Genomic DNA, 19,218 nt, shown 5'->3' on the forward strand with positions numbered 1-19,218 from the left:
ATGGCCTAAGCAGCTTCACCCTTAAAAATTTACGATTGTCACGTAAGCTCCTGATTTGGCATTTGTGAAAGACATTGTAATGGGAGCTGAGAAGAGGGGTTCATTTTAACTTGCTGCGGCTGAAACAATACTTTTGAAAATTTATCTTCGATCTTGAGGCAGTTCCTGTAGCGGCAGGCCATAAGCTCGATTGACTGCTCTCGGCGAAACAGCTGGTGCGGCGCTTTTCACCTTCGGAAGAAAACAAATTATTTTTTATAATAAGTAAGTATACTACGAGCGAAAGCGTAGGAAACTTTCGAATGCGTCGACATTCAAACTTTGCTTGGCTCTCCGGCTGATGCACCACATCGAACCTGCTGCATTCCAGCACACTTTTCGATTGTCGTGGGTGGCATATGAAGCAAGCGCTTTACAATGGCGCCATGCAGTCGATGTAGTTTACGAACATACGCATAGGTGTCTGCGTAGGGGGGGGGGAAGCAGGACAAAGACGGACGTCTGCCAAGTCACTTGAGACGGCAGGGGGCGCAAAGTTGGCCTAATAAATCAGCATTAAGGGGTAGTTGCACTTTGCTTTCGCCCCCCCCCCTCATCCCGTTTTTAAAAGAGAACAGTGCTCACGCTTATGATGATGAAATTGTACGTTCTTCATTGACACAGTGAACTTTCAGGTTTACTTTGAAAGACGCGTTCATCGATATAACCGTGCTGGGAAACTTGACTGACCATGGACGCCGTACTTCGTCAGTGAGACAATATGCATCCGCTATTCATCAGTGGCACAGCGAAGGGGTTAGGTGGTATATGGTACCAACATGAGAAAAAAAAAAAACATGATTTATCCCTCCTTTAAAGGAATAGAGAAAACACAAAAGTAAAACGTGTCTTTTCAGAAGTAGTTTAATATACCATAATATAAAAGAGCTTGCGCAATGTCCATTATTGTTAGGCAGTTAGATTATTTCTTGACGTGGATGCACTCACAATGACGCTTAGTCATTCTTCTACCTCTCGCAGACCAACGTCAATCATTAAGAAATAATAAAACCTCTGTGGTCACAGATGCGTGTGGCAGCTGTGGTAGTTACATAATGGGCATTTAAACACCGATGGACGTTCACTGGACAACCGCTTCCGGATGTCTCAATCGTCCACTAATCGTCCGCAAATCACCGATCGGCATCCAGCGGACATTCGCAGGACTCTAAGGCGCATACTAACAGTGAGTGTGCTACCAGAAAAAGCGATTCGGCAGCCAGAAGAGCGTGACTGATCGGAAGCCGAACTTGGCATAAGGTCGCCCTGTTGTGGCATATTACAGTTATCAAACCCTACTGCCTGACCAGAAGAAAACACAACACGCGTCGTGTGTTCCCTTCAGCCCGCCGCGATTATTCGTGGGACCAACGAAAGTGGGTAACGTGTAGACATATTCTGGCGGAAGAAGAGCGTTCTAGAGGTTGCACAGCTTTGTTTGGTATGAATGGATGATGCTATGAACGATGTCAATGCTCGTGGTAAGCCCGCCTACAGGTGAAGTGTTAAGACGTCAACAAAGTTGCTCTTCTGCGACTGGCAACATGATGAATGGGACGGACGCTTAGAAACGAACCTTAGAAGGAACTTATCAAGGGAACTACTTCATAGAGTACTTCACTTTACCAACAACGCTCTGAGAGGACAGTGGAAGAAATAAATTGATTTATTGATATGTGGGGTTTAACGTCCCAAAACCACTATATGATTATGAGAGACGCCGTAGTGGAGGGCTCCGGAAATTTAGACCACCTGGCGTTCTTTAACGTGCACCGAAATCTGAGCACACGGGCCTACAACATTTCCGCCTCCATTGGAAATGCAGCCGCCGCAGCCGGGATTCGAACCCGCACCCTGCGGGTCAGCAGCCGAGTACCTTAGCCACTAGACCACCGCGGCGGGGCAGTGGAAGAAATAAAAGCCATATTTTTAGAGCGTACAAAGTATGCGGTTTTCTTCAAAGCCACATGAAGTTTAGAGTATTTGTATAATAATGTTACCGGTAGGTCATTTAATTATTCGCCGTTATGGGTGGGTGTACGAGATGCCACCAGCCCAACAACAACCAGCAACCGTCGTTGTCCTTCACTTTCATGCACCAAAGCTGCGACAGCTGTTCTGTATCAACCCCCCCCCCCCCCCCCCCGCGGTATAAGCTCCGTTTCAGTGCTTGGTCTACATGCATGCGGACGATAACAACGTTCGATCAGCTGGAACGATGTCTTATGTAATGTCAGTCACGTGGCAAATGACGCGGTATGGTCCAGTTTACCGAGCAGTTTTTGAGATAGACCAACGCGCCGAGTGGGTGACCACAGAAGGACAAGGGAACACGGCGAAAAGTGCACGTTTTGACGATGAGAATCGTAGAGCTGCCTTTAGTGCTCCTGTGAGGCCTTTAGACAGTCGCAGGTGAACTGACGTGCGTGTTCGGCTCGCGTGATGATTTCACCGGCATATTGAGTGAGAATGAGCAGCAAAGTGTCAAAGCGTCGTATAGAAAAGGCCGTATAGGCCATATAGAAGATTCCCTTCGGAGAGGTGGGGTCATTTTTCCCCCTCTCTCTCTATACGCTATGCGGCGATTTTCACCCTTGCGATATTCTTGAGTGATGCTTGATAGATCGACAGCAATCAGGCACCACACAAAAGCTTTAATCCCATTTCGCAGTGGTCGTGCCGCTGAAAGTTGCTTATCACTAAACTTATCTTGCGCCATACGTGTTCACGTTTCCAGGGACCTTGCTGATGAACATTATTTTGTGCGTGTAGTGGCCGAAATAGCAGAGAAGCTGTCTTCGCTTCAACAGCAAAATGGTATCGGTAATATCACACGCACTCATTTTTAACTGTACATTATTTCATTGATTTTTATAGGCTTACAAATTGTCACTTGTCCAGCCTACCGAAACGATGGCACCGCTTACCGGGGGCGTTGGCAGAATATTTTTTTAAGGGGGGGACAGGGGCTCGGGGAGGGCACCTGCCTCACTTGATGTGGGGCATGAACTTGTGTGGTCGCGTGTGATTTCGGGATGCCATGGTAAATAAGTAGTTTGCGATGTGGGCGTGTTAAGGGGCCCAATGTGCCACGGCAACACTGCTGCCACTCACCTAACTGTGTTAAATAGTAAGTTGGTGCGTATTCATTTCTGGAACATACGAAAAAAGATGACAAAAAAATGAAAAATATAAACAGTGCTATTTGCCTTCACGTCAACTTTATCTTCGTTTCTTGTGCGCTTTTTCCTACAAAATATCAGTGCAGACCCAGAATATTCTCGAATTGCGGTGTCCAAGAACAAAATAACCAAAGGTCAATTTAGGAAAGAGGCATCTTATTGTACAAGCACTTGCATTTTACTACAAGCAGCACGCACAGTGCAACTACAACGTCTAGCACAGACTGTGGTCGTCGAAGGTCAAGCACATGAGAACGAAGGCTGCTACGGGCTAGCGCTTCACACGCAACACAGAATCTCGTCACAATCTCGTCACGTACGTCGTCACTTTCCAAAAAAACAGTCGCACATATCGGGGGGGGCGGGTATGTGCACTGAAATGCGGGTATGCGCGAATGATGATAGACGTTTTATATCTATTCAGGAACTCTAAGAACACACACGGGTAACTTTAACGCTCGAGCTTTAAGAAAACCTGCCATAGACAGCGTTCACCGAATCAATTTGAACAGTAAATGTCAGTGTCCCAGCTGCAATCGGACTCTAGAATTCTGCGTGGCAGCGAAGTATCCTGCACAGAGCCACATCAGGTCTCGAGTATGCTTTTCAAATAGGCCCTAAGGTTCGTGTACCGTCAATTGTGGGTGCAGTACTGGCTATTCACTTTTATACATATGTACTCCTATAATACAGCCGTCATGTCACGTTAACGTAAATTGTAGTTAGGAGCCATCCGCTGAACTTGATTTGTGTAGCAGTATTGAGAGCTATCATCCTCGCGCGCACCAGCACAAACACCAGCGCTTCATATCAGCTTACCATCTTTTGTTATTGCTAATATCCATGTTACTGTCGGCATCGTTACACAACTGCACTCAACTGCTAATATGAAACTTCTGCAGCTGTTTAACGTATGTGTGTGCGTGTATTTGTACATATATTTACCGCCACTTGATAAAATCTCGGTCATCAAAAAATAAAACATATTCACCTTACGCCGGCTTACTTCGCATAACACCATTTAGAGAGGTACGTGGTATCTGCCGATTTTTTTTAAAGACACAGCATACACACAAAAATACTGCACACATCACGATGTATATATGTTCTTTGCGCCATTATACAGTATATGGTTGCCTTCTTTATATAAGTTCGAGTGTGATCACATAAAAAATATATAAGCAAATTAAACCTTGAGGTCACAGAAGAACGCCACGTTAGTGTATTAGAAGGCTCCGGGAAGAAAATTAGATCTTAAACAAATTCCCGATTTTGCAATTCAGACTGTTGGCTATACGGCGTCCCACTGTAAGCAGATTTCACGTGGTCGTATAACTTGCGCATGATGTCGAACTCATCGATCACGGCGTTCGTGACCATATCGATGAAGGCCAACACGATGACGGCGATGAGGCAGACGCCGCCAATGATCATGACGTGCTCCTTCAGAAAGCGATTAGCTGCGTCCGGGCAGCTTCCCGTGTGCACGCGGAACCAAGCCTCGTGGTCGGACAGGTTGAGCACATCACGTCCACAGAAGATACCCGTGTAACTGGAGTCCGCACGACAGCACGATGCCGGCACCGAGCAGCGCTCGTGACTCGGGTTGGACAGGTTACAGTGGAAGTAGCTGCTAAAACAAGGTGTTTGACGAACTAGTATACTGAGTGCAACACAACCACGTCAAACAATTTTTGCAGCTAAGCTCTGTACCTATAACCCTACAATAAGTTTGTCTTTATAGACAACAAAAACACACAAACTAAATGATGGGCATCTAAATCACCACTAATGATCATGCTAGCGTCAGTTTCTGATAGTAGATGCACGTGCTCGTGGCATTTTCACTTCGAACGCTGAGCAAAATAATTCGTACAACTGGATAGATGAGTCGATGAAATCGTTCGCTTTAGAGTCGTGTACAACTGCAGCGTCATGAATAAATTCTATCCTGTGGGTGGTTTAGGGGCCAGACAGCATAAATAACAATAAATACAAACGGTGCATCTTGCTTTTTTGAAGACGATAGTCTTTCTTGAAGACCTTCGACAGAAAAATTTCAGTCTTTCTGTCTGTACAATTGTCTGTTTGTCTGCCCTAACGATACCTCAAACGGCACCAAACGGCCAACCTCGTTCGCAGCGCCCACCAATATTGCTCAATGTTTATCGTTCATAGCTGTGCGATCGTCAATTAAATAGCAACTATTGTACCCATCTGAGGCGCCATAACAACACATCGAAGTTTTGTATGTCTGCCTTTATACTACAAGAGGCACACACAAGAAACACTAAGGAAGTTAGCGTTTATCACGCTGCACTATCTGTGCCACACGATGCTCAAAAAGGTGTTTCCAACGCTTTGCTAGGACGTCACGCTGGTGGCACCTGCCCGTCGCTTTGCGTTCAACACCTTATCACCTCCGAGGCTGGCGCGCACCTTTCTCCGCGGGCTGCATGCCTTCGTTTTCGAAGATGACGCTTGTGCCAGATGGCGCTCGTGTCTAACGTGCCTTAAGGTCTCTAGATGAAAAAAAGTAGCGTCACTCATTGTTCTCGAGCCGTCCTCCTCACTCTCTCGATTACTCCTCTTTTTCTCTGCCATCCGCGTCTGTAATTGGTGCATTACTTGCACGTGATCTTGCAAATGGCTGGTGGTGTTATTTATTATTATGCAAAAGGTTCAAAACGAGTACGCATGCGCATATGGCTCCAGCTGGATTCTCGCCGTGACCAAAGACAAAATCGTAGCCAGAACATAAGCTGAAGAGGAGGAGCGTTTCGGTGTGCGCTAAGTCGACCAAGATTGTTTCGCCATGCTCGTTCAATGCAACATCTACGTTTTTCAGCAATGCTGCGTTGCCGTAAACAACAGAAAATGGTTTCGCTCTCTTCAACTTTCCGAGATGAAGCGCACCATGAAGTGCAACTATGAAACCTTTCACGCGAACGCTTTCGTGCAACTCCGTCAACGTATGTCGACGCGGATCTGCGAAGCGAGTTCACTTGTCGGTTTTTATTGAAACGCCAGGCGCGCGTCTAATACGTGTCTAGTGCATGCCAGTTGTTACAAATACATGTGGGTATGCACGTATACAGCGCAGCTGTAGGTTGTAATCAACGCACCTTTAGAAACATTTCACTCTTGACCAGTTCCAACTTGAGCCGAAACGCGCTGCTTCGAGACACCTCACCAGTAGAACTCTCACTTTTCAGGAAGTTCCCAGCACCGCATCAAAATCACTTGGCATCACGATTGTCCAAATGGGCACATTTAAAAAAAAACGTCATCGCAGTGCTGCTGGACGAGTGTTCGTACCAGTCTGGTCATAGTTTTTTTTCTTGCGTGTGCACAAGCCGGTTGTAATCGATCGTCACAACGTCACGCCTTGTGGCCACTTACAGGATCCAGCAAGAAGCACGTTCACTGTGTCACAGCACGAACAAAACACAATCGGAGAAGTGGACTAGTTAGAATTGGACAGAATACCGCGGCCGTGGAACTAAAATGTACTACGCGAGACGCCATGGCTAGTGGTGTAAAGTGTAGAACTGCACAACGTTGCCGGTTGAGTAACGCACATCCCGCTTGCTCTTGTGTTGTGCCGTTTATGTTCATAAAGGCAACTGTTTATTCTACGTCTTATTTCGTTCCATTTTGTTTTATTTACATCTATTCACCGTAGCAACGAAACCCAAACATTCGCTTTTGGATGAAAGTTTCAAACCTTCTAGGGGGCGCTTCAGGAACATAGGCGAAGAGGAAAGGGAAAGGTGTCACTACCTTGGAAACGTGTTTCATCTTGGGACCTTAACGTGCCTCGATGCACTGGTTCGCCTCCGCTACACGCTCGAGGCACTCTAACGCAGCGCCTCCAGAACACCCTCCACCATTTTTGTTTTGCGCAGAACATCGAATAAACGTGTTGTTCACTTTCTCCAGACGAAAGACTATCGTCTTTCGACTACATTTGCGGTGTAACACGCAGATTTGGAACCAATTTATGCAAAATAAATACAGCACTGTTCACTGTTCATTTTTACGAAGAAAACTATGTGAAAATCATCAGAATCACATACTGGATAACAAGGTGCCTGTATACAATGGGAACACACACCCCCTCCCATGCGTTCTCGTTGTCGTAGCTGCTTTGCCCTCCAGAGGTGGGCTTCGAATAGCACCCTGCCTTCGAATGATGTCACTTCTCCCCGTCAGCTCCACAGGCGACAAAAAAAATCAACGACAGAGCTACCGCAAAGGTACGTGTGTATGAAGGGGGAAATGATGAGCACGTGTGTTGGGGAGGTGGCGGTTACATCCCGTTTCAATAGCTGTTCACCGTGCTATGGAAGGTACGTGTGCCCCCAGCCAGTCATGAGAGAGCACAGTACGAAATTTTGCGCCTTCGCAAATGTTGCGTCCATGAAACTGGCAAGTGGCTCCATCTGTGTGCAAAATTAGACATTGTACTATTCATCCAGAGTTCCTCAATCACACCAGTTGCGAAACTGCGTTCCAAAAGCTGCACACGCAATCGGCCAATTCTACGTAAACTAGCAGACTCTCGCGTCATCTCGTAGCCGCAACGTAAAACACAAAATATAGCGCTTAATAGTTGGCTTGCTGAGCAACAAGTGATACGACAATGTGTACAGTACAGCAATCTCAGCCAATGGCGTGCTCAGATTTCGATACACAGAGCCTATGGGTAGTTTTACAACTACTATGATTTTGCTATACAGCTGCAGAATTTTTACAGGCTCCATGCCTACTCATGACCATAATATGAGGAAATGCGAATGAAGCGTCATCGGCAACAGCAATGCCTTGCCATAACTGAACAGAATGTTGACAAAAATAATCATATTGGACGAAAGCTGCTATTTCCTAAAAATACACATTATCATATGGTGCAGAGATCCTGTGGACTATCATGGTAAAATAACAGTGTAATCCCTTTAACTGCGTGGCTGCGCAGAGTGTGTAATAATCTACGATGAAGCCCATGTGTTTATAAAAAGTGAAGAAAAATTGTCCTGGAAAGCCTTAAACTTTTTATTGCTATACTTTCTAATTTCTAATTAGTTTCTTCTGTTTATAACCGGAACCGTTTCATTTACTTATGTTTTTAGATATAATTTTCTCTTGCTTATTTTTTTATTTATTTATAGCAGGATAGCCTTCTTGCGGCCAAAAGATGGTCCTACTTACTTAAGTTCTAATAGTCTAGAAATTTTGAGCCCCGGGCACGTAAATACATAGTGCTGTCGAAGTTGGGATCAGTTATGGCGGCAATATTTTTGCTGCTGCGCAGTGTTGCTCCGCCAAACGAACCGAAGTTGATGTAGTTTGTTTCCCCGTCTACATTTTCCGCGTTCATGCGGGTGAAAGAACACTAAATTTTCTTTCGTAGATTTAGGAGCTACCATTTAGGAGCTGTGTGAAAAATTACGACATCGTCGGAAATAATGTCTGGTCTTGCTATTCGTGAGGTTTTACAGAAATATATAACTAGTACATCTTCTCCCCATAGACCAGCCCCGCTGTCACTCTACCCATCGCATTTTCATCTGTGTAAAGTTTCGGAGCTTATACAGGTTCCTGGCTCTAACACGTTCCCCGTAAAATGAGAAACAGCTCGGTTGCATGGGGTTGCGATAAGAAAGAGGTTTTACCAAATGCGTTCGCACTATTGTCCACCAGCAATAATAAAAAAGGTGCACCCAACACACCGTATTTCGTTTTTAGGAACAATAACCACCACTTTATGTTCTTCGTGTACTGGCATTTTCCAGCCTTTCTCAGAGATTTTCGTGGAGTGCACGACCCCTTATCGCTAATATAAAGCAACAAGAACATCGTTGTGTTATAAGCTTTGCACTTTTTACGGTTTGGAAACAGCAGGTACGGCAATCAATTAGGGTTTGGAAAATGTGATACTTACATGTTATTTTCCCAGTCGCGAAAGTTTCGGTGTGTCATTCCGCAGCACTTCAGGTAGCGCTGTACTGCGTCGACCAAGTTCTCAATGTCTGGCGCATCGCGATACTGAACGACCAGTCTTTCGGATAGTGTGGTCCTTGTCACGACCGTGATGCTGCCTGAAAAAATTGGTAGAATAAAAGCAAGTGAAGATCTACATGTAGTCTGGCATGACAATTGGAAAATTTGTGAGGAAGCAATCATGACGTTATGACTCTAACTAAGTTAGCATTTGAGTGCTCAGCCCATCAAAAAATGTTTCGTGTAAAAGCTGCAGAAACACAAGCTGCAGGAACACTGAGTGTGTAATGGATAACGAGGCAGCCATAATTAAGAAAACAAAACATGTGATACAGCATGTACACCAATAAAGAAACATATGATGCAATATAAATTGCAACCGTCTGGCCCTAAGATATGGGCTGGCCCTAAGATTCAATGGACCCAAGATACGTTCTTGCACTAATTGTTTATTACTCTGACAGAGAAGTCTGCTACGATAATTTTCACATTTGACATATGTGCACGCTTCGAGTTCTAAATATCGTCGTGATTAACTATTACAGCCGCGGAAGCTGTACGAGCCGCAGGTGCGTGCACTCAAAATTATATATATATATATATATATATATATATATATATATATATGAATAGGTTTTCCTCTCGGAATGTTTCAGAAACTCATTAAGTTCGGCTTGCGGTCAACGTTTCCATCTGGTGATGCCACTCCCAAAAATGAAAAAAAAACACAGCATATCCACAAGGTGACTGATGATGAGTGGGACTCACGAATGAGTGGACGAACACACGGATGGAAGGAGGCACGCACGGACTGACGGGTAGACACACAAACGGACGAATGGATGCACTCATGAACAGACAGACGCATGAACGGCCACATGGACAGACGGACGGACGGACGCATGAAAGTAGCGATGCACGAATGAACGGGCGCACACACGAACGGACACATGGACGAATAGATGAATGTCTGTCTGTTCACTGGTCTGTCTGTCTGTCTGTCTGTCTGTTTCCGCGCGTGCTTTCATCCATCCTTGTGCCTATCCATGCGCGCATGCGTCCATGCATCGCATCGCGTTCGAGAATGCACATGGCACGCGGGTAACACCGACGAGAGGCCAGCTTTTTCAACGCACCCACCACTCTGCTTCGCTATAGGGAGGAGCAGGGGTGGCTACTACGACGGAAGCGATACTAACCCACACCCAAAGAAGCTTCGTCCCTAAAATAGAATTTATTTTATATGTTTCAAGGTACGTGAGCTCGCAACTCTTCCTCCTCGCCTGGGGAGGATAACTACTTGGCCAGGAAGAGACAAGCCTATGAAAAGAGCATAGCAATAGAAAATAGCAAAACAAGCAAGGTCCCTTTTTTGAATATTATACGCATGTAACGTCGCTGATACGACACCGTTTAGAAAAATTCTGTCGGGTACGTGCGCGGCGAAGATTCGTACGCAGCTGGAACACCACAAATAAATGTTGGCATTTGAGTGGTTAGGGTGCTCTTTAGAATATTTTTATGTCAAAAAATTGGCAGACCCCACGTACAGTTGAAATCCATAATATTCCAAGCACGAATGAGAAATTTTGATATGTCATTTTAATATCAGCACAAAGTTACGAGGTGGAGGTGAATGATGTCGTACATGACTTCCGTGTTTTGATTATAATGTTTGGATGTGTCGTTTATCTTCGTCATACATTTAAGTCACGTGATACCAAAATTATTATGTGTGGAGCTAGCGAAACAGCCTTGAGAATTCTATGAGCGTGGTATGTTGCAATGTTCTTAGATGACACGTGTGTCAGGATTATCATGTTTGCACCAGTCATATATTTTGCCATCCATTGACGACTCGTAACACCAAATTTGGTATATGTGGAGCTAGTAAAACATCCGCGAGCACATTATGAAGGGTCCATTATACTCCATTGTAGCGTTGAAGCACGCGCACGCTGGGCACAGTGACGCTACGTTAGCAAAACACGAGCACTCTTTAGTGTGACGCTAGGCGCGACCGGCGTGACTAGCGTGCATCGTTGCGGCTTGACGGCAACCAGCGAGAAATGTGACACGCTGCATTTCGCGCAGATGCGTTACCCAGACAACACTGCGTCTCCTTTTTTTGTGACAGAGCGACGCCGGACGCGCTGAAACGTGCATGCGTCAAAGCAACGCAGGGCGGCGCGCGCCTATGAATATATGGCAACACCGGCGCCTGGCGTGGCAACACCGGCGTGGCGCGATGAAATGAACGCCGACCACAACGCGCACCGCTTCACCTCGAAATGTACTGGCGCCTTGACTTTGGCATGTAGTCATGTATTCACATGACAGGCATCTCCTGATTATCATGTTTGGATGTGTCATTTACTTATGTCATCCGCTTGCGTCGCGTAATGCGGTGTTTGGTAAGTGTGAAGCTAGCGAAAGGGCCGCGAGTGCATTATGAGCGTAGCACGTAGTCATGTTGTTATTACAGGTATTTCACGTTTATCATGTTTGCGCCGGTATAATACCTTCACCATTCATTCACGTCCTGTAAAGCCAAATTTTGTATAAGTGGAGCTAGCAGAAAGGCCACCAGCGCATCATGAGCGTGGCACGAAGTCATGTTGTTACATGACACGCTTTTCATGTTTATCATGTTTGCACCAGTATAATACCTTCGTCATCCATTAACGTCCCGTAATGCAAAACTTGGTATATGTGACGCTAACGAAACGGCCGCGAACGCATCATGAGCGTGGCATGTAGTCATGTTGATACATGACACGCATATCATGATTTTCTTGTTTAGGTCTGCTGCTTGTGTTCGCCACGCAATCATCCCATTCCATGCCAGTTTTGCCACATGCCATGTGAACGAAACCACCTCAAGAGCTTCAGGACTATGAAAGGTAAATCTTGATCTTGACATTCATAAAAAATACGTCTAGATTTTCATGGTATAGCTAGTCAAATGTGTTTTTCATACAGTCATGTTATGCCATACCAAATTTGGTATCGAGACCATTATCAAAACGGCCAGGAGAGCTAAACGTCGTAGGTGGCTAGATAGATAGATAGATAGATAGATGGTTAGATAGATAGATAGATAGATAGATAGATAGATAGATAGATAGATAGATAGATAGATAGATAGATACGCTCAAAGTCGCCGAAATTCGCTAAGAAATGCTACGCACTTGAAACCAGTAAATGCTTAGCATACTGGCAGGATGTATAAATATAGCTTTGTTATAAAGTTAAAGAGAAACTTGAATACAATGACTTGGTCTTTCTTCGTTCCAGACGTATCATTTACAATAAATGAGTGAGTCCAACGCATTGGCGTAGCGGTTAGGATGCTCCGCTGCTGACCTGGAGGCCACATTAGTCGATTCCGACCGCAGCGTTCACATTTCCATGCAGGCGCGGCGTCTCTCATAATCATATGGTGGTTTTGGGACGTTAAACCCTACATATCAATCAATCAAATCAATCAAATCCATGCAGGCGAAATGCTAGGGGTCTGTGCACTCTGCGACGTCCGCGCACATTAAAAAACGCCAGATGGCCAAAATTTCTTGATCATCGAATCACTGCAGCAGCCCCTTTTGTCACAGGTCGCTTTTTGGATGGAATGTGTAACATAATAAAATGGTAATTATAAAAAATTGTTACCTAATATTGATAGGAATATTCGGAGTGGTCATCGTAGCGGTGGACAAATGTCTTCAAGTATTAACTCAGGAACATGCGATCGTTGACACATAATCATTTGCGACGGAAGTTTACAAGCCAGATTAGTGCTTAAAGCTGGACACACCGATTTCGTAGTTCATGTGTTACACCTTGTACCAGTTTTTTTCCCCTGCGCAGGGACGATCCGGCTTATGTTTTTTAGCAAAGTGCATTTGCATGTAGCTTATTTTTTAATATTGCTAACACGTGGATGGTATTAGTTGGAATTAAAAAAAATCATTCTATATTATGATGTCCTTCACGCGTTATCGATGCATTGAAGTATATTATTGAGTGGTAACTGCATTTCCGTTGTTTGAATAGATGAGATTTGGCCTATATATTTCATGCAAAAAAGCCAAAAGGGGTAACTATGTAAAAAGTTCTCAATTGCAAGATATATTTGTCGGGAACAAAACGCGAAATGATTCCCCGATTTTTCTGTTGTCACTGTTTCACCGATATGACTCAGACAGCTACATTTTCTTACCAGGAACAAAAAATACCAGAACACCCAGCACGAAGTTGATGAGAATCAGGAGGGTGAGTGCGTGGGAGTACATATTGAGCAGGAAGGTGTTCTCGCGTAGTGCCCCAACGCATCCACATGAGCTGACCATGAACAGGGCGAGCCCGAATGAAAAGAGCAGCACCTCCAGGTGCGACAGTAGCGTGCCGGGGAAGTCCAGGTTTTCCAAGATGCGCTCGTCCTTCTCAAACTCCCACGATTCCACCAGAAAAAGCGCCCCGGCCAACATGAAGAACGCCCCCACGAACCACAGGAGAAGATTGAGAAGCAGCAGCGGGCATCGCACCTTCAAAGACAAGAACCGGATTTCAATCAGTCGCTCAGGTCAGCGTTCTATAGGCAGCCACTATAAAAGCTGATCTTAGGAACTCATAAATTGAGGAATTTGAAGCGACATTTTCTTTTCAAACTACTCCCGGTTGATGCAGTACGAAACAATACAATACGATACAATACATTTATTTCTTCAAATATAAGGAATATGGGGTATACTAGTGGTTAAGAGTTGTTGGAAAAAAACACAGCATATCCATGGAGTGCAAAATAATAAGTGGGGTGATGAAGCATCCGTCAGTCCGTCAGTTCATCCATGCGACCTTTCGTCCATTCATGCTTGCTTCCTTCCACCCGTGTGTCCGTCGGTGCGACCGTCCTTGCGACCGTTCGTGCATGTGTTCATGCGTCAGTCCACGCGTCCGTTCGTCTGTTCATGAATCTGTCCGTCCGTGCATCCTTCCTTCAGTGCGTACGTCTATGCGTCCGTCAATTTTTGCGTGTATTCATGCTTCCATCTGTGCGTCCATTCATGCGTCCATACGCGCGTTCATTCGTGAGTCCATTCATGCATTCGCCCATCTGTCCGTCTATCCTTCCGTCCGCCCGTGCATCTGTTTGTCTTTCAGTGTCACCATTTTGTACCTTTTTGGTCATGTATTGATCATATTGAAGTACTGTCATCCAAAGGACCTTTCAAGGACTTAACGAGAGGTGGCACGGCCGGAATAGAGGAGCGGCACCCGCGCACTGTCTTACGCCTGGTCTTCGTGTCTAGTTCTCACCTTTCACTGCCGTTTGTTCAGCACTTGCTTAGCATCTTGGAACGCCAGCGGCCGTAAGCGGCACCCGCGCGCATTAGACACCTTTGCCTAAATTCTTAACACGTGATCTAGTCTACGGGGTGCAGTGCGAGCAGTAGTTTTTTTTTTCTTTTTAGGGGCGAAGCTCTTTGAAGCGACAGTTGTTCGTCCCTCGTAGCCGTTGTAGTGCGTAACAGGTATAACAATTTGACCTCCAAGGTGGTGCCGGTGAATGATTTTTTCTGTGCGTTGTTGAACAATAAAAAATAGTGCTCAATGTAATGGCTGCTAATGGGGAATGAGAGACAGGAGCATTCGGCTTTAGTTAACGCGCACGCTGCGATGCACATTAGCAGCCATTGGCATGTACATTAAGCAATATATCCGACAAGAAACGGTTGCTACGTTATACTCGCTGGGTGTAACCTTCTTAGGTTTAGAAAGGTTTAGCGAGCGTTTAGCCGCAGTGTCATGTATACAATGAGCTAGTATATACCTTGAACTCGAGGTGGTTAAAGGTGGGAAGTAGATACGAAGCGCAAGCCGTAGGAAAGTGAAAGTCGAATTCTCCTGTCTCTCATTTCCCATTAGCAGCTATTGGCATGTACATTGAGCACTATCTGACAGTAAGAGGTTGCTGCGTTATACTCGCTGTTCGTAACCTCCTTGGTTTTAGAAAGGTTTAGCGAGAGTTGGGCCACAGTGCCCTGAACACAGTGAACTAGTATATACCATGAACTCGAGGTGGTTAAAAGTAAGAAGTAGACCCGAAGCGCAAGCCGTAAGAAAGTATGCATGTGCCACCTCTCGATTAGTCCTTGGAAAGTCCGCTGGATGGCGGTGCTTCCATATGGGAAACATATGATGAAAAGATGCGATATGGTGGTACTTGGAGTGTTGGAAAGAAGGACGAACGGACACAAAGACAGATGTATGGATGGACGCATGAATGGACGCAGGGGCGGATGCATGGACGAACGCAGGGACGGACACACGAACAGACGCATGCCCGGACGGGCGGATGGAGGCATAGACGGTGACACAGACGGACGCATGGACGGACGAAAGCAAGAACGAATGGACGGACGCATGCTTCGCCCCACTCTCCATCATTCACTCCGTGGATATGCTGCCATTTTTTTTCTATACACACAGTGGTGGGGTGATAAGGGAATTCAGTAATCCCTGAATTTTTCACCGTTACGGCCTCACCAAGTGTGAGACCCAAAGGATGGCTTTTAGTTCTCCTATGTATGGTACAGTACCTAGTACTCTAAATCGTTATGTACTTTTTCTAAACAGTTTCTCGCCTTGGATATGTTCCGTAATTGTTAATCTGTTCACTCTCTCTGAGCTTATAGCCTAGAAAATACTGACCTGAATTGCGACTATAGGTTCATTAGATATTGCATCCTAACCGGTGCTCTTGAGACACATAATGTCATGCTTCTTTTTGCGCAGAGCAAAATAGTGATGGGCTTGGAACTTTTGTGATATGTAAATTATAAGAAGGTACGCTGGGTCAAGTGCAAGTTATAGGATAAATAAAAATATTGCTGATATACCTGATGAAAAGATATCCAAAAAGCTCTATTACTTTGACTGATTCTTTGAAGCAGACTTTTCATTTATTTAAACAAGCAGGAAACTTATGATGGTGATCCTGGAACGTTAAGAATTACAATATTGACCTGCACGTTAACCTATCAAATGAAAAACGCACTATCGATACTGTGGTAAGCTCACCACTGGATTGACGTCAAGAAGGATGGTTGTCTCAGCCGGCGGGCTGCTGACCGGAGCCGCAAGTCCGCTTGAACGTGAACTTGCACCACCTTCATCTTTATATGGCCGGGACATGCAGCTGATGAGGTTAGCAAGGACTCTGCTTTGTGGTTCACAGTATACACGTTCGTTTTGTTTTGTTTTGTTTTGTTTCCCTGGGAGGCTGGCTCATACCCACTCAGGGGGATTGGCCAAGAAAGTGTAGTGCAGTTTTTCTGTAATCATTTTAACAATGTTTAATGAATTGGTATTATAATGAGATTAATGTAAAAATAAAAACAACATAAAAAGAGCAAACGAAAAAAAAAGAATCAATTTGAGCAATTTTGAGATTTGAGGTGTTATGATTAGCACTCAGCTGCGTTCACTTCACTCTGCCCTGGGGAGTAATAAATAATTTTTTTTTTGATTGAAGATCACAATGGTATACGCTTGGTTGCCTGAATATAATTGCAAACGGCATTGAAAACATCCCTGTGGCAATGTCCCAAAGCTGAGGCGCCAAAGCTTAGCGCCGTTTCCACCGTTAATCTAAGGCCTATTTTCCGAAATTGCATAACTAGTAACCTTTTTCTAAGTATCTCGTAGCGGCGACAATACAAAAAATAATGATCTAGTGATTCCATTTCTCCGCAGAATGCGCAGAGGGGTGATGTTGTCTGACCAGCTCTGTGTAGATACAGGTTTAGAGGGGGGACACGACATCGAAATTTAGTAATTAAGACTTCGAGCTTTCTGGACTGACTCCAGTGGTGTTGCCATGGAAACATGAGGTGGTTATAGTCTGTCCGTGTAATTACTTTTTCTATCGTATCAGTGGAGATTGCTGATTTTCGATATCTTATTGCCGTGATATATTCAACATCTGGCAGTATGGACAAAACTGGCCCATCAAGTGCGGCTCGTGCTAAGGAATCGGCCAATTCATTTAATCTTAATCCACAGTGTCCCGGAACCCATAGTAATCTCAGGAGTCTCAACTGCGGGGGTACTAATGTTTTGAATGTGCTTAGGATTCGAGAGTTCTCTGAAGCCGTCAGAGCTGCACAAACTGAAAGAGACTCCGTCATTATTACTGCGTTGTTTTGATTTGATGGAAGTTTTCGAAGAGCTAAAATAATCGCCAAGAGCTCCGCTTCAAAAACTGGAGTAAAATCAGGCAGTCTCACTGAAAAGGACCAGTCAAGCAAATCAGACGCAATGCCTACACCTGCCTTTTGATTATTTACGGAAGCATCTGTGGCTATTATATTTTTAGTTTTTGCATGCTCCAAGTAATCTAATAATATGTTATTTAAAAATGTGAGGGATTGTAATTTGGCGTTTTGGGGGAATATATCATCATACTCAATAATAACTTGACAATTCGAGTCATTAGTCTCAATTACATTTCTAATGTTCACATTTATACTTTGTAGATTTTTTTGTACAAACATTATCTGAGGTGTGTGAAACCGTGGCCAATGAGCAAGAAAGAAGGCGTCTGGGTTTGCGATAAAAGCATATTGAGATCTTCTTGCCGGTAAGCTATAAAATTTTAAAAATGCTTGTACGGTCAAAATTCGAAATCTACAAAGTAGTGTAGGCAGGCGCGCTTCCTGGTACAGTACGTTGATAGCCACAAATCTAGGGAGTCCCAGACACATTCGCAGTGCTTCTCGCTCCAAGACGACTAGAGGTTTCGTTTTATAAGCAGGGCCACCCGAGAATAATATGCAGCCAAATTCCATGATGGGGCGCATGTACATCTTGTACAACGTTATCAAGGTGTGCCTCCGTAATCCATATTTCCGGTTACTTAGCTTGTGTAGTAAGCCTGAAGCCCGCTGTGCTTTGGTAGTTATATACTCTATGTGTGGACTCCAGTTAAGTTTGTCATTATAAATGATTCCCAAATATTTTATAGAGTCTACTTGCTGGATGGGTTCCTGTTTATATAGAATTGAAATTGAAATTGGTTCTGCAAGCGGAAATGCCATGAGCGCGCTTTTGTTGACATTTAACGATAACGAAATCGACTGCAACCAAATTTCTAACATGTTAATATATCTTTGTAATTTAAGTTGTAGTGAGTAAATATTACAGTCAGCAGCAAAGAGTGCGATGTCATCAGCATAAATGTAGACAGTAACTTCTTGATCTGTTGGAATTGTGCTCATTAAAGCATTAAATAATATTGGAGATAAGACTGCTCCTTGGGGAACTCCGCGCGTTTGTTTAAATCTAGATGATGAACATCCATCCTTGACGCAGTAGAATTCTCTTGATTTTAAGAATTCTGCCACCCACTCAATAAAATATTGTGGGAAGTTCAATCTCTCTAGCGTATTTAACAATATGAAGTGCTCCACACTGTCATACGCCTTGGCTATGTCAAGCGTTACTAAAGCAGCGTATTGCCTTCTTTTACGCGCGAGCTGTATTCGGCTCTCTAAATCAGCATGGGCACACCAAATTGAGAAATCACTACGAAAGCCGATTTGGTTCGGTTTTATTACTAAATTGTCTGTCATCCAGATACTTACTCGGCTATGAAGGACCCTCTCTACTAGTTTGACCATGTTAGATGTTAGAGAGATTGGTCTGATATTATCGACTGTTAATCCTCCACCCGGATTTTTTAGTATAGGAATCACCTTTGCTATTCTCCAATCCTGCGGCACCCATGAGTTTTTTAAGGAGTAGTTAATAACATTGGCGACGTCTCGAGGCGATAAATTGAACAGAATTTTAATCATGGCTACTGTGATCCCATCTGGGCCAGGAGATGCACAGGGTAAATGTTTAATCACGTTGGATACTTCAGTCTGTGTCACTTCTTCAAAGTCAGACCTTGTCGTAGACTTGTGCCAGTTGTTTGGCACTACTGAAGTGA

General features: G+C 44.5%; 1 protein-coding gene across 1 annotated transcript; it reads right to left on the reverse strand.

The window, feature by feature from the left end:
• Positions 1–4,475: 4,475 nt before the first annotated feature.
• Positions 4,476–16,418, reverse strand: LOC142784787 (tetraspanin-33-like). The gene is made up of 4 exons (XM_075883286.1): positions 16,305–16,418; positions 13,444–13,768; positions 9,166–9,322; positions 4,476–4,854 (listed from the first exon to the last, which is right to left on the reverse strand). Exons 1-4 carry the CDS (start codon positions 16,416–16,418, stop codon positions 4,476–4,478), a joined length of 975 nt encoding a protein of 324 aa, XP_075739401.1.
• Positions 16,419–19,218: the final 2,800 nt, after the last annotated feature.

Source organism: Rhipicephalus microplus, unplaced genomic scaffold (assembly GCF_043290135.1).
Source record: "Rhipicephalus microplus isolate Deutch F79 unplaced genomic scaffold, USDA_Rmic scaffold_15, whole genome shotgun sequence".
Taxonomy (NCBI): domain Eukaryota; kingdom Metazoa; phylum Arthropoda; class Arachnida; order Ixodida; family Ixodidae; genus Rhipicephalus; species Rhipicephalus microplus.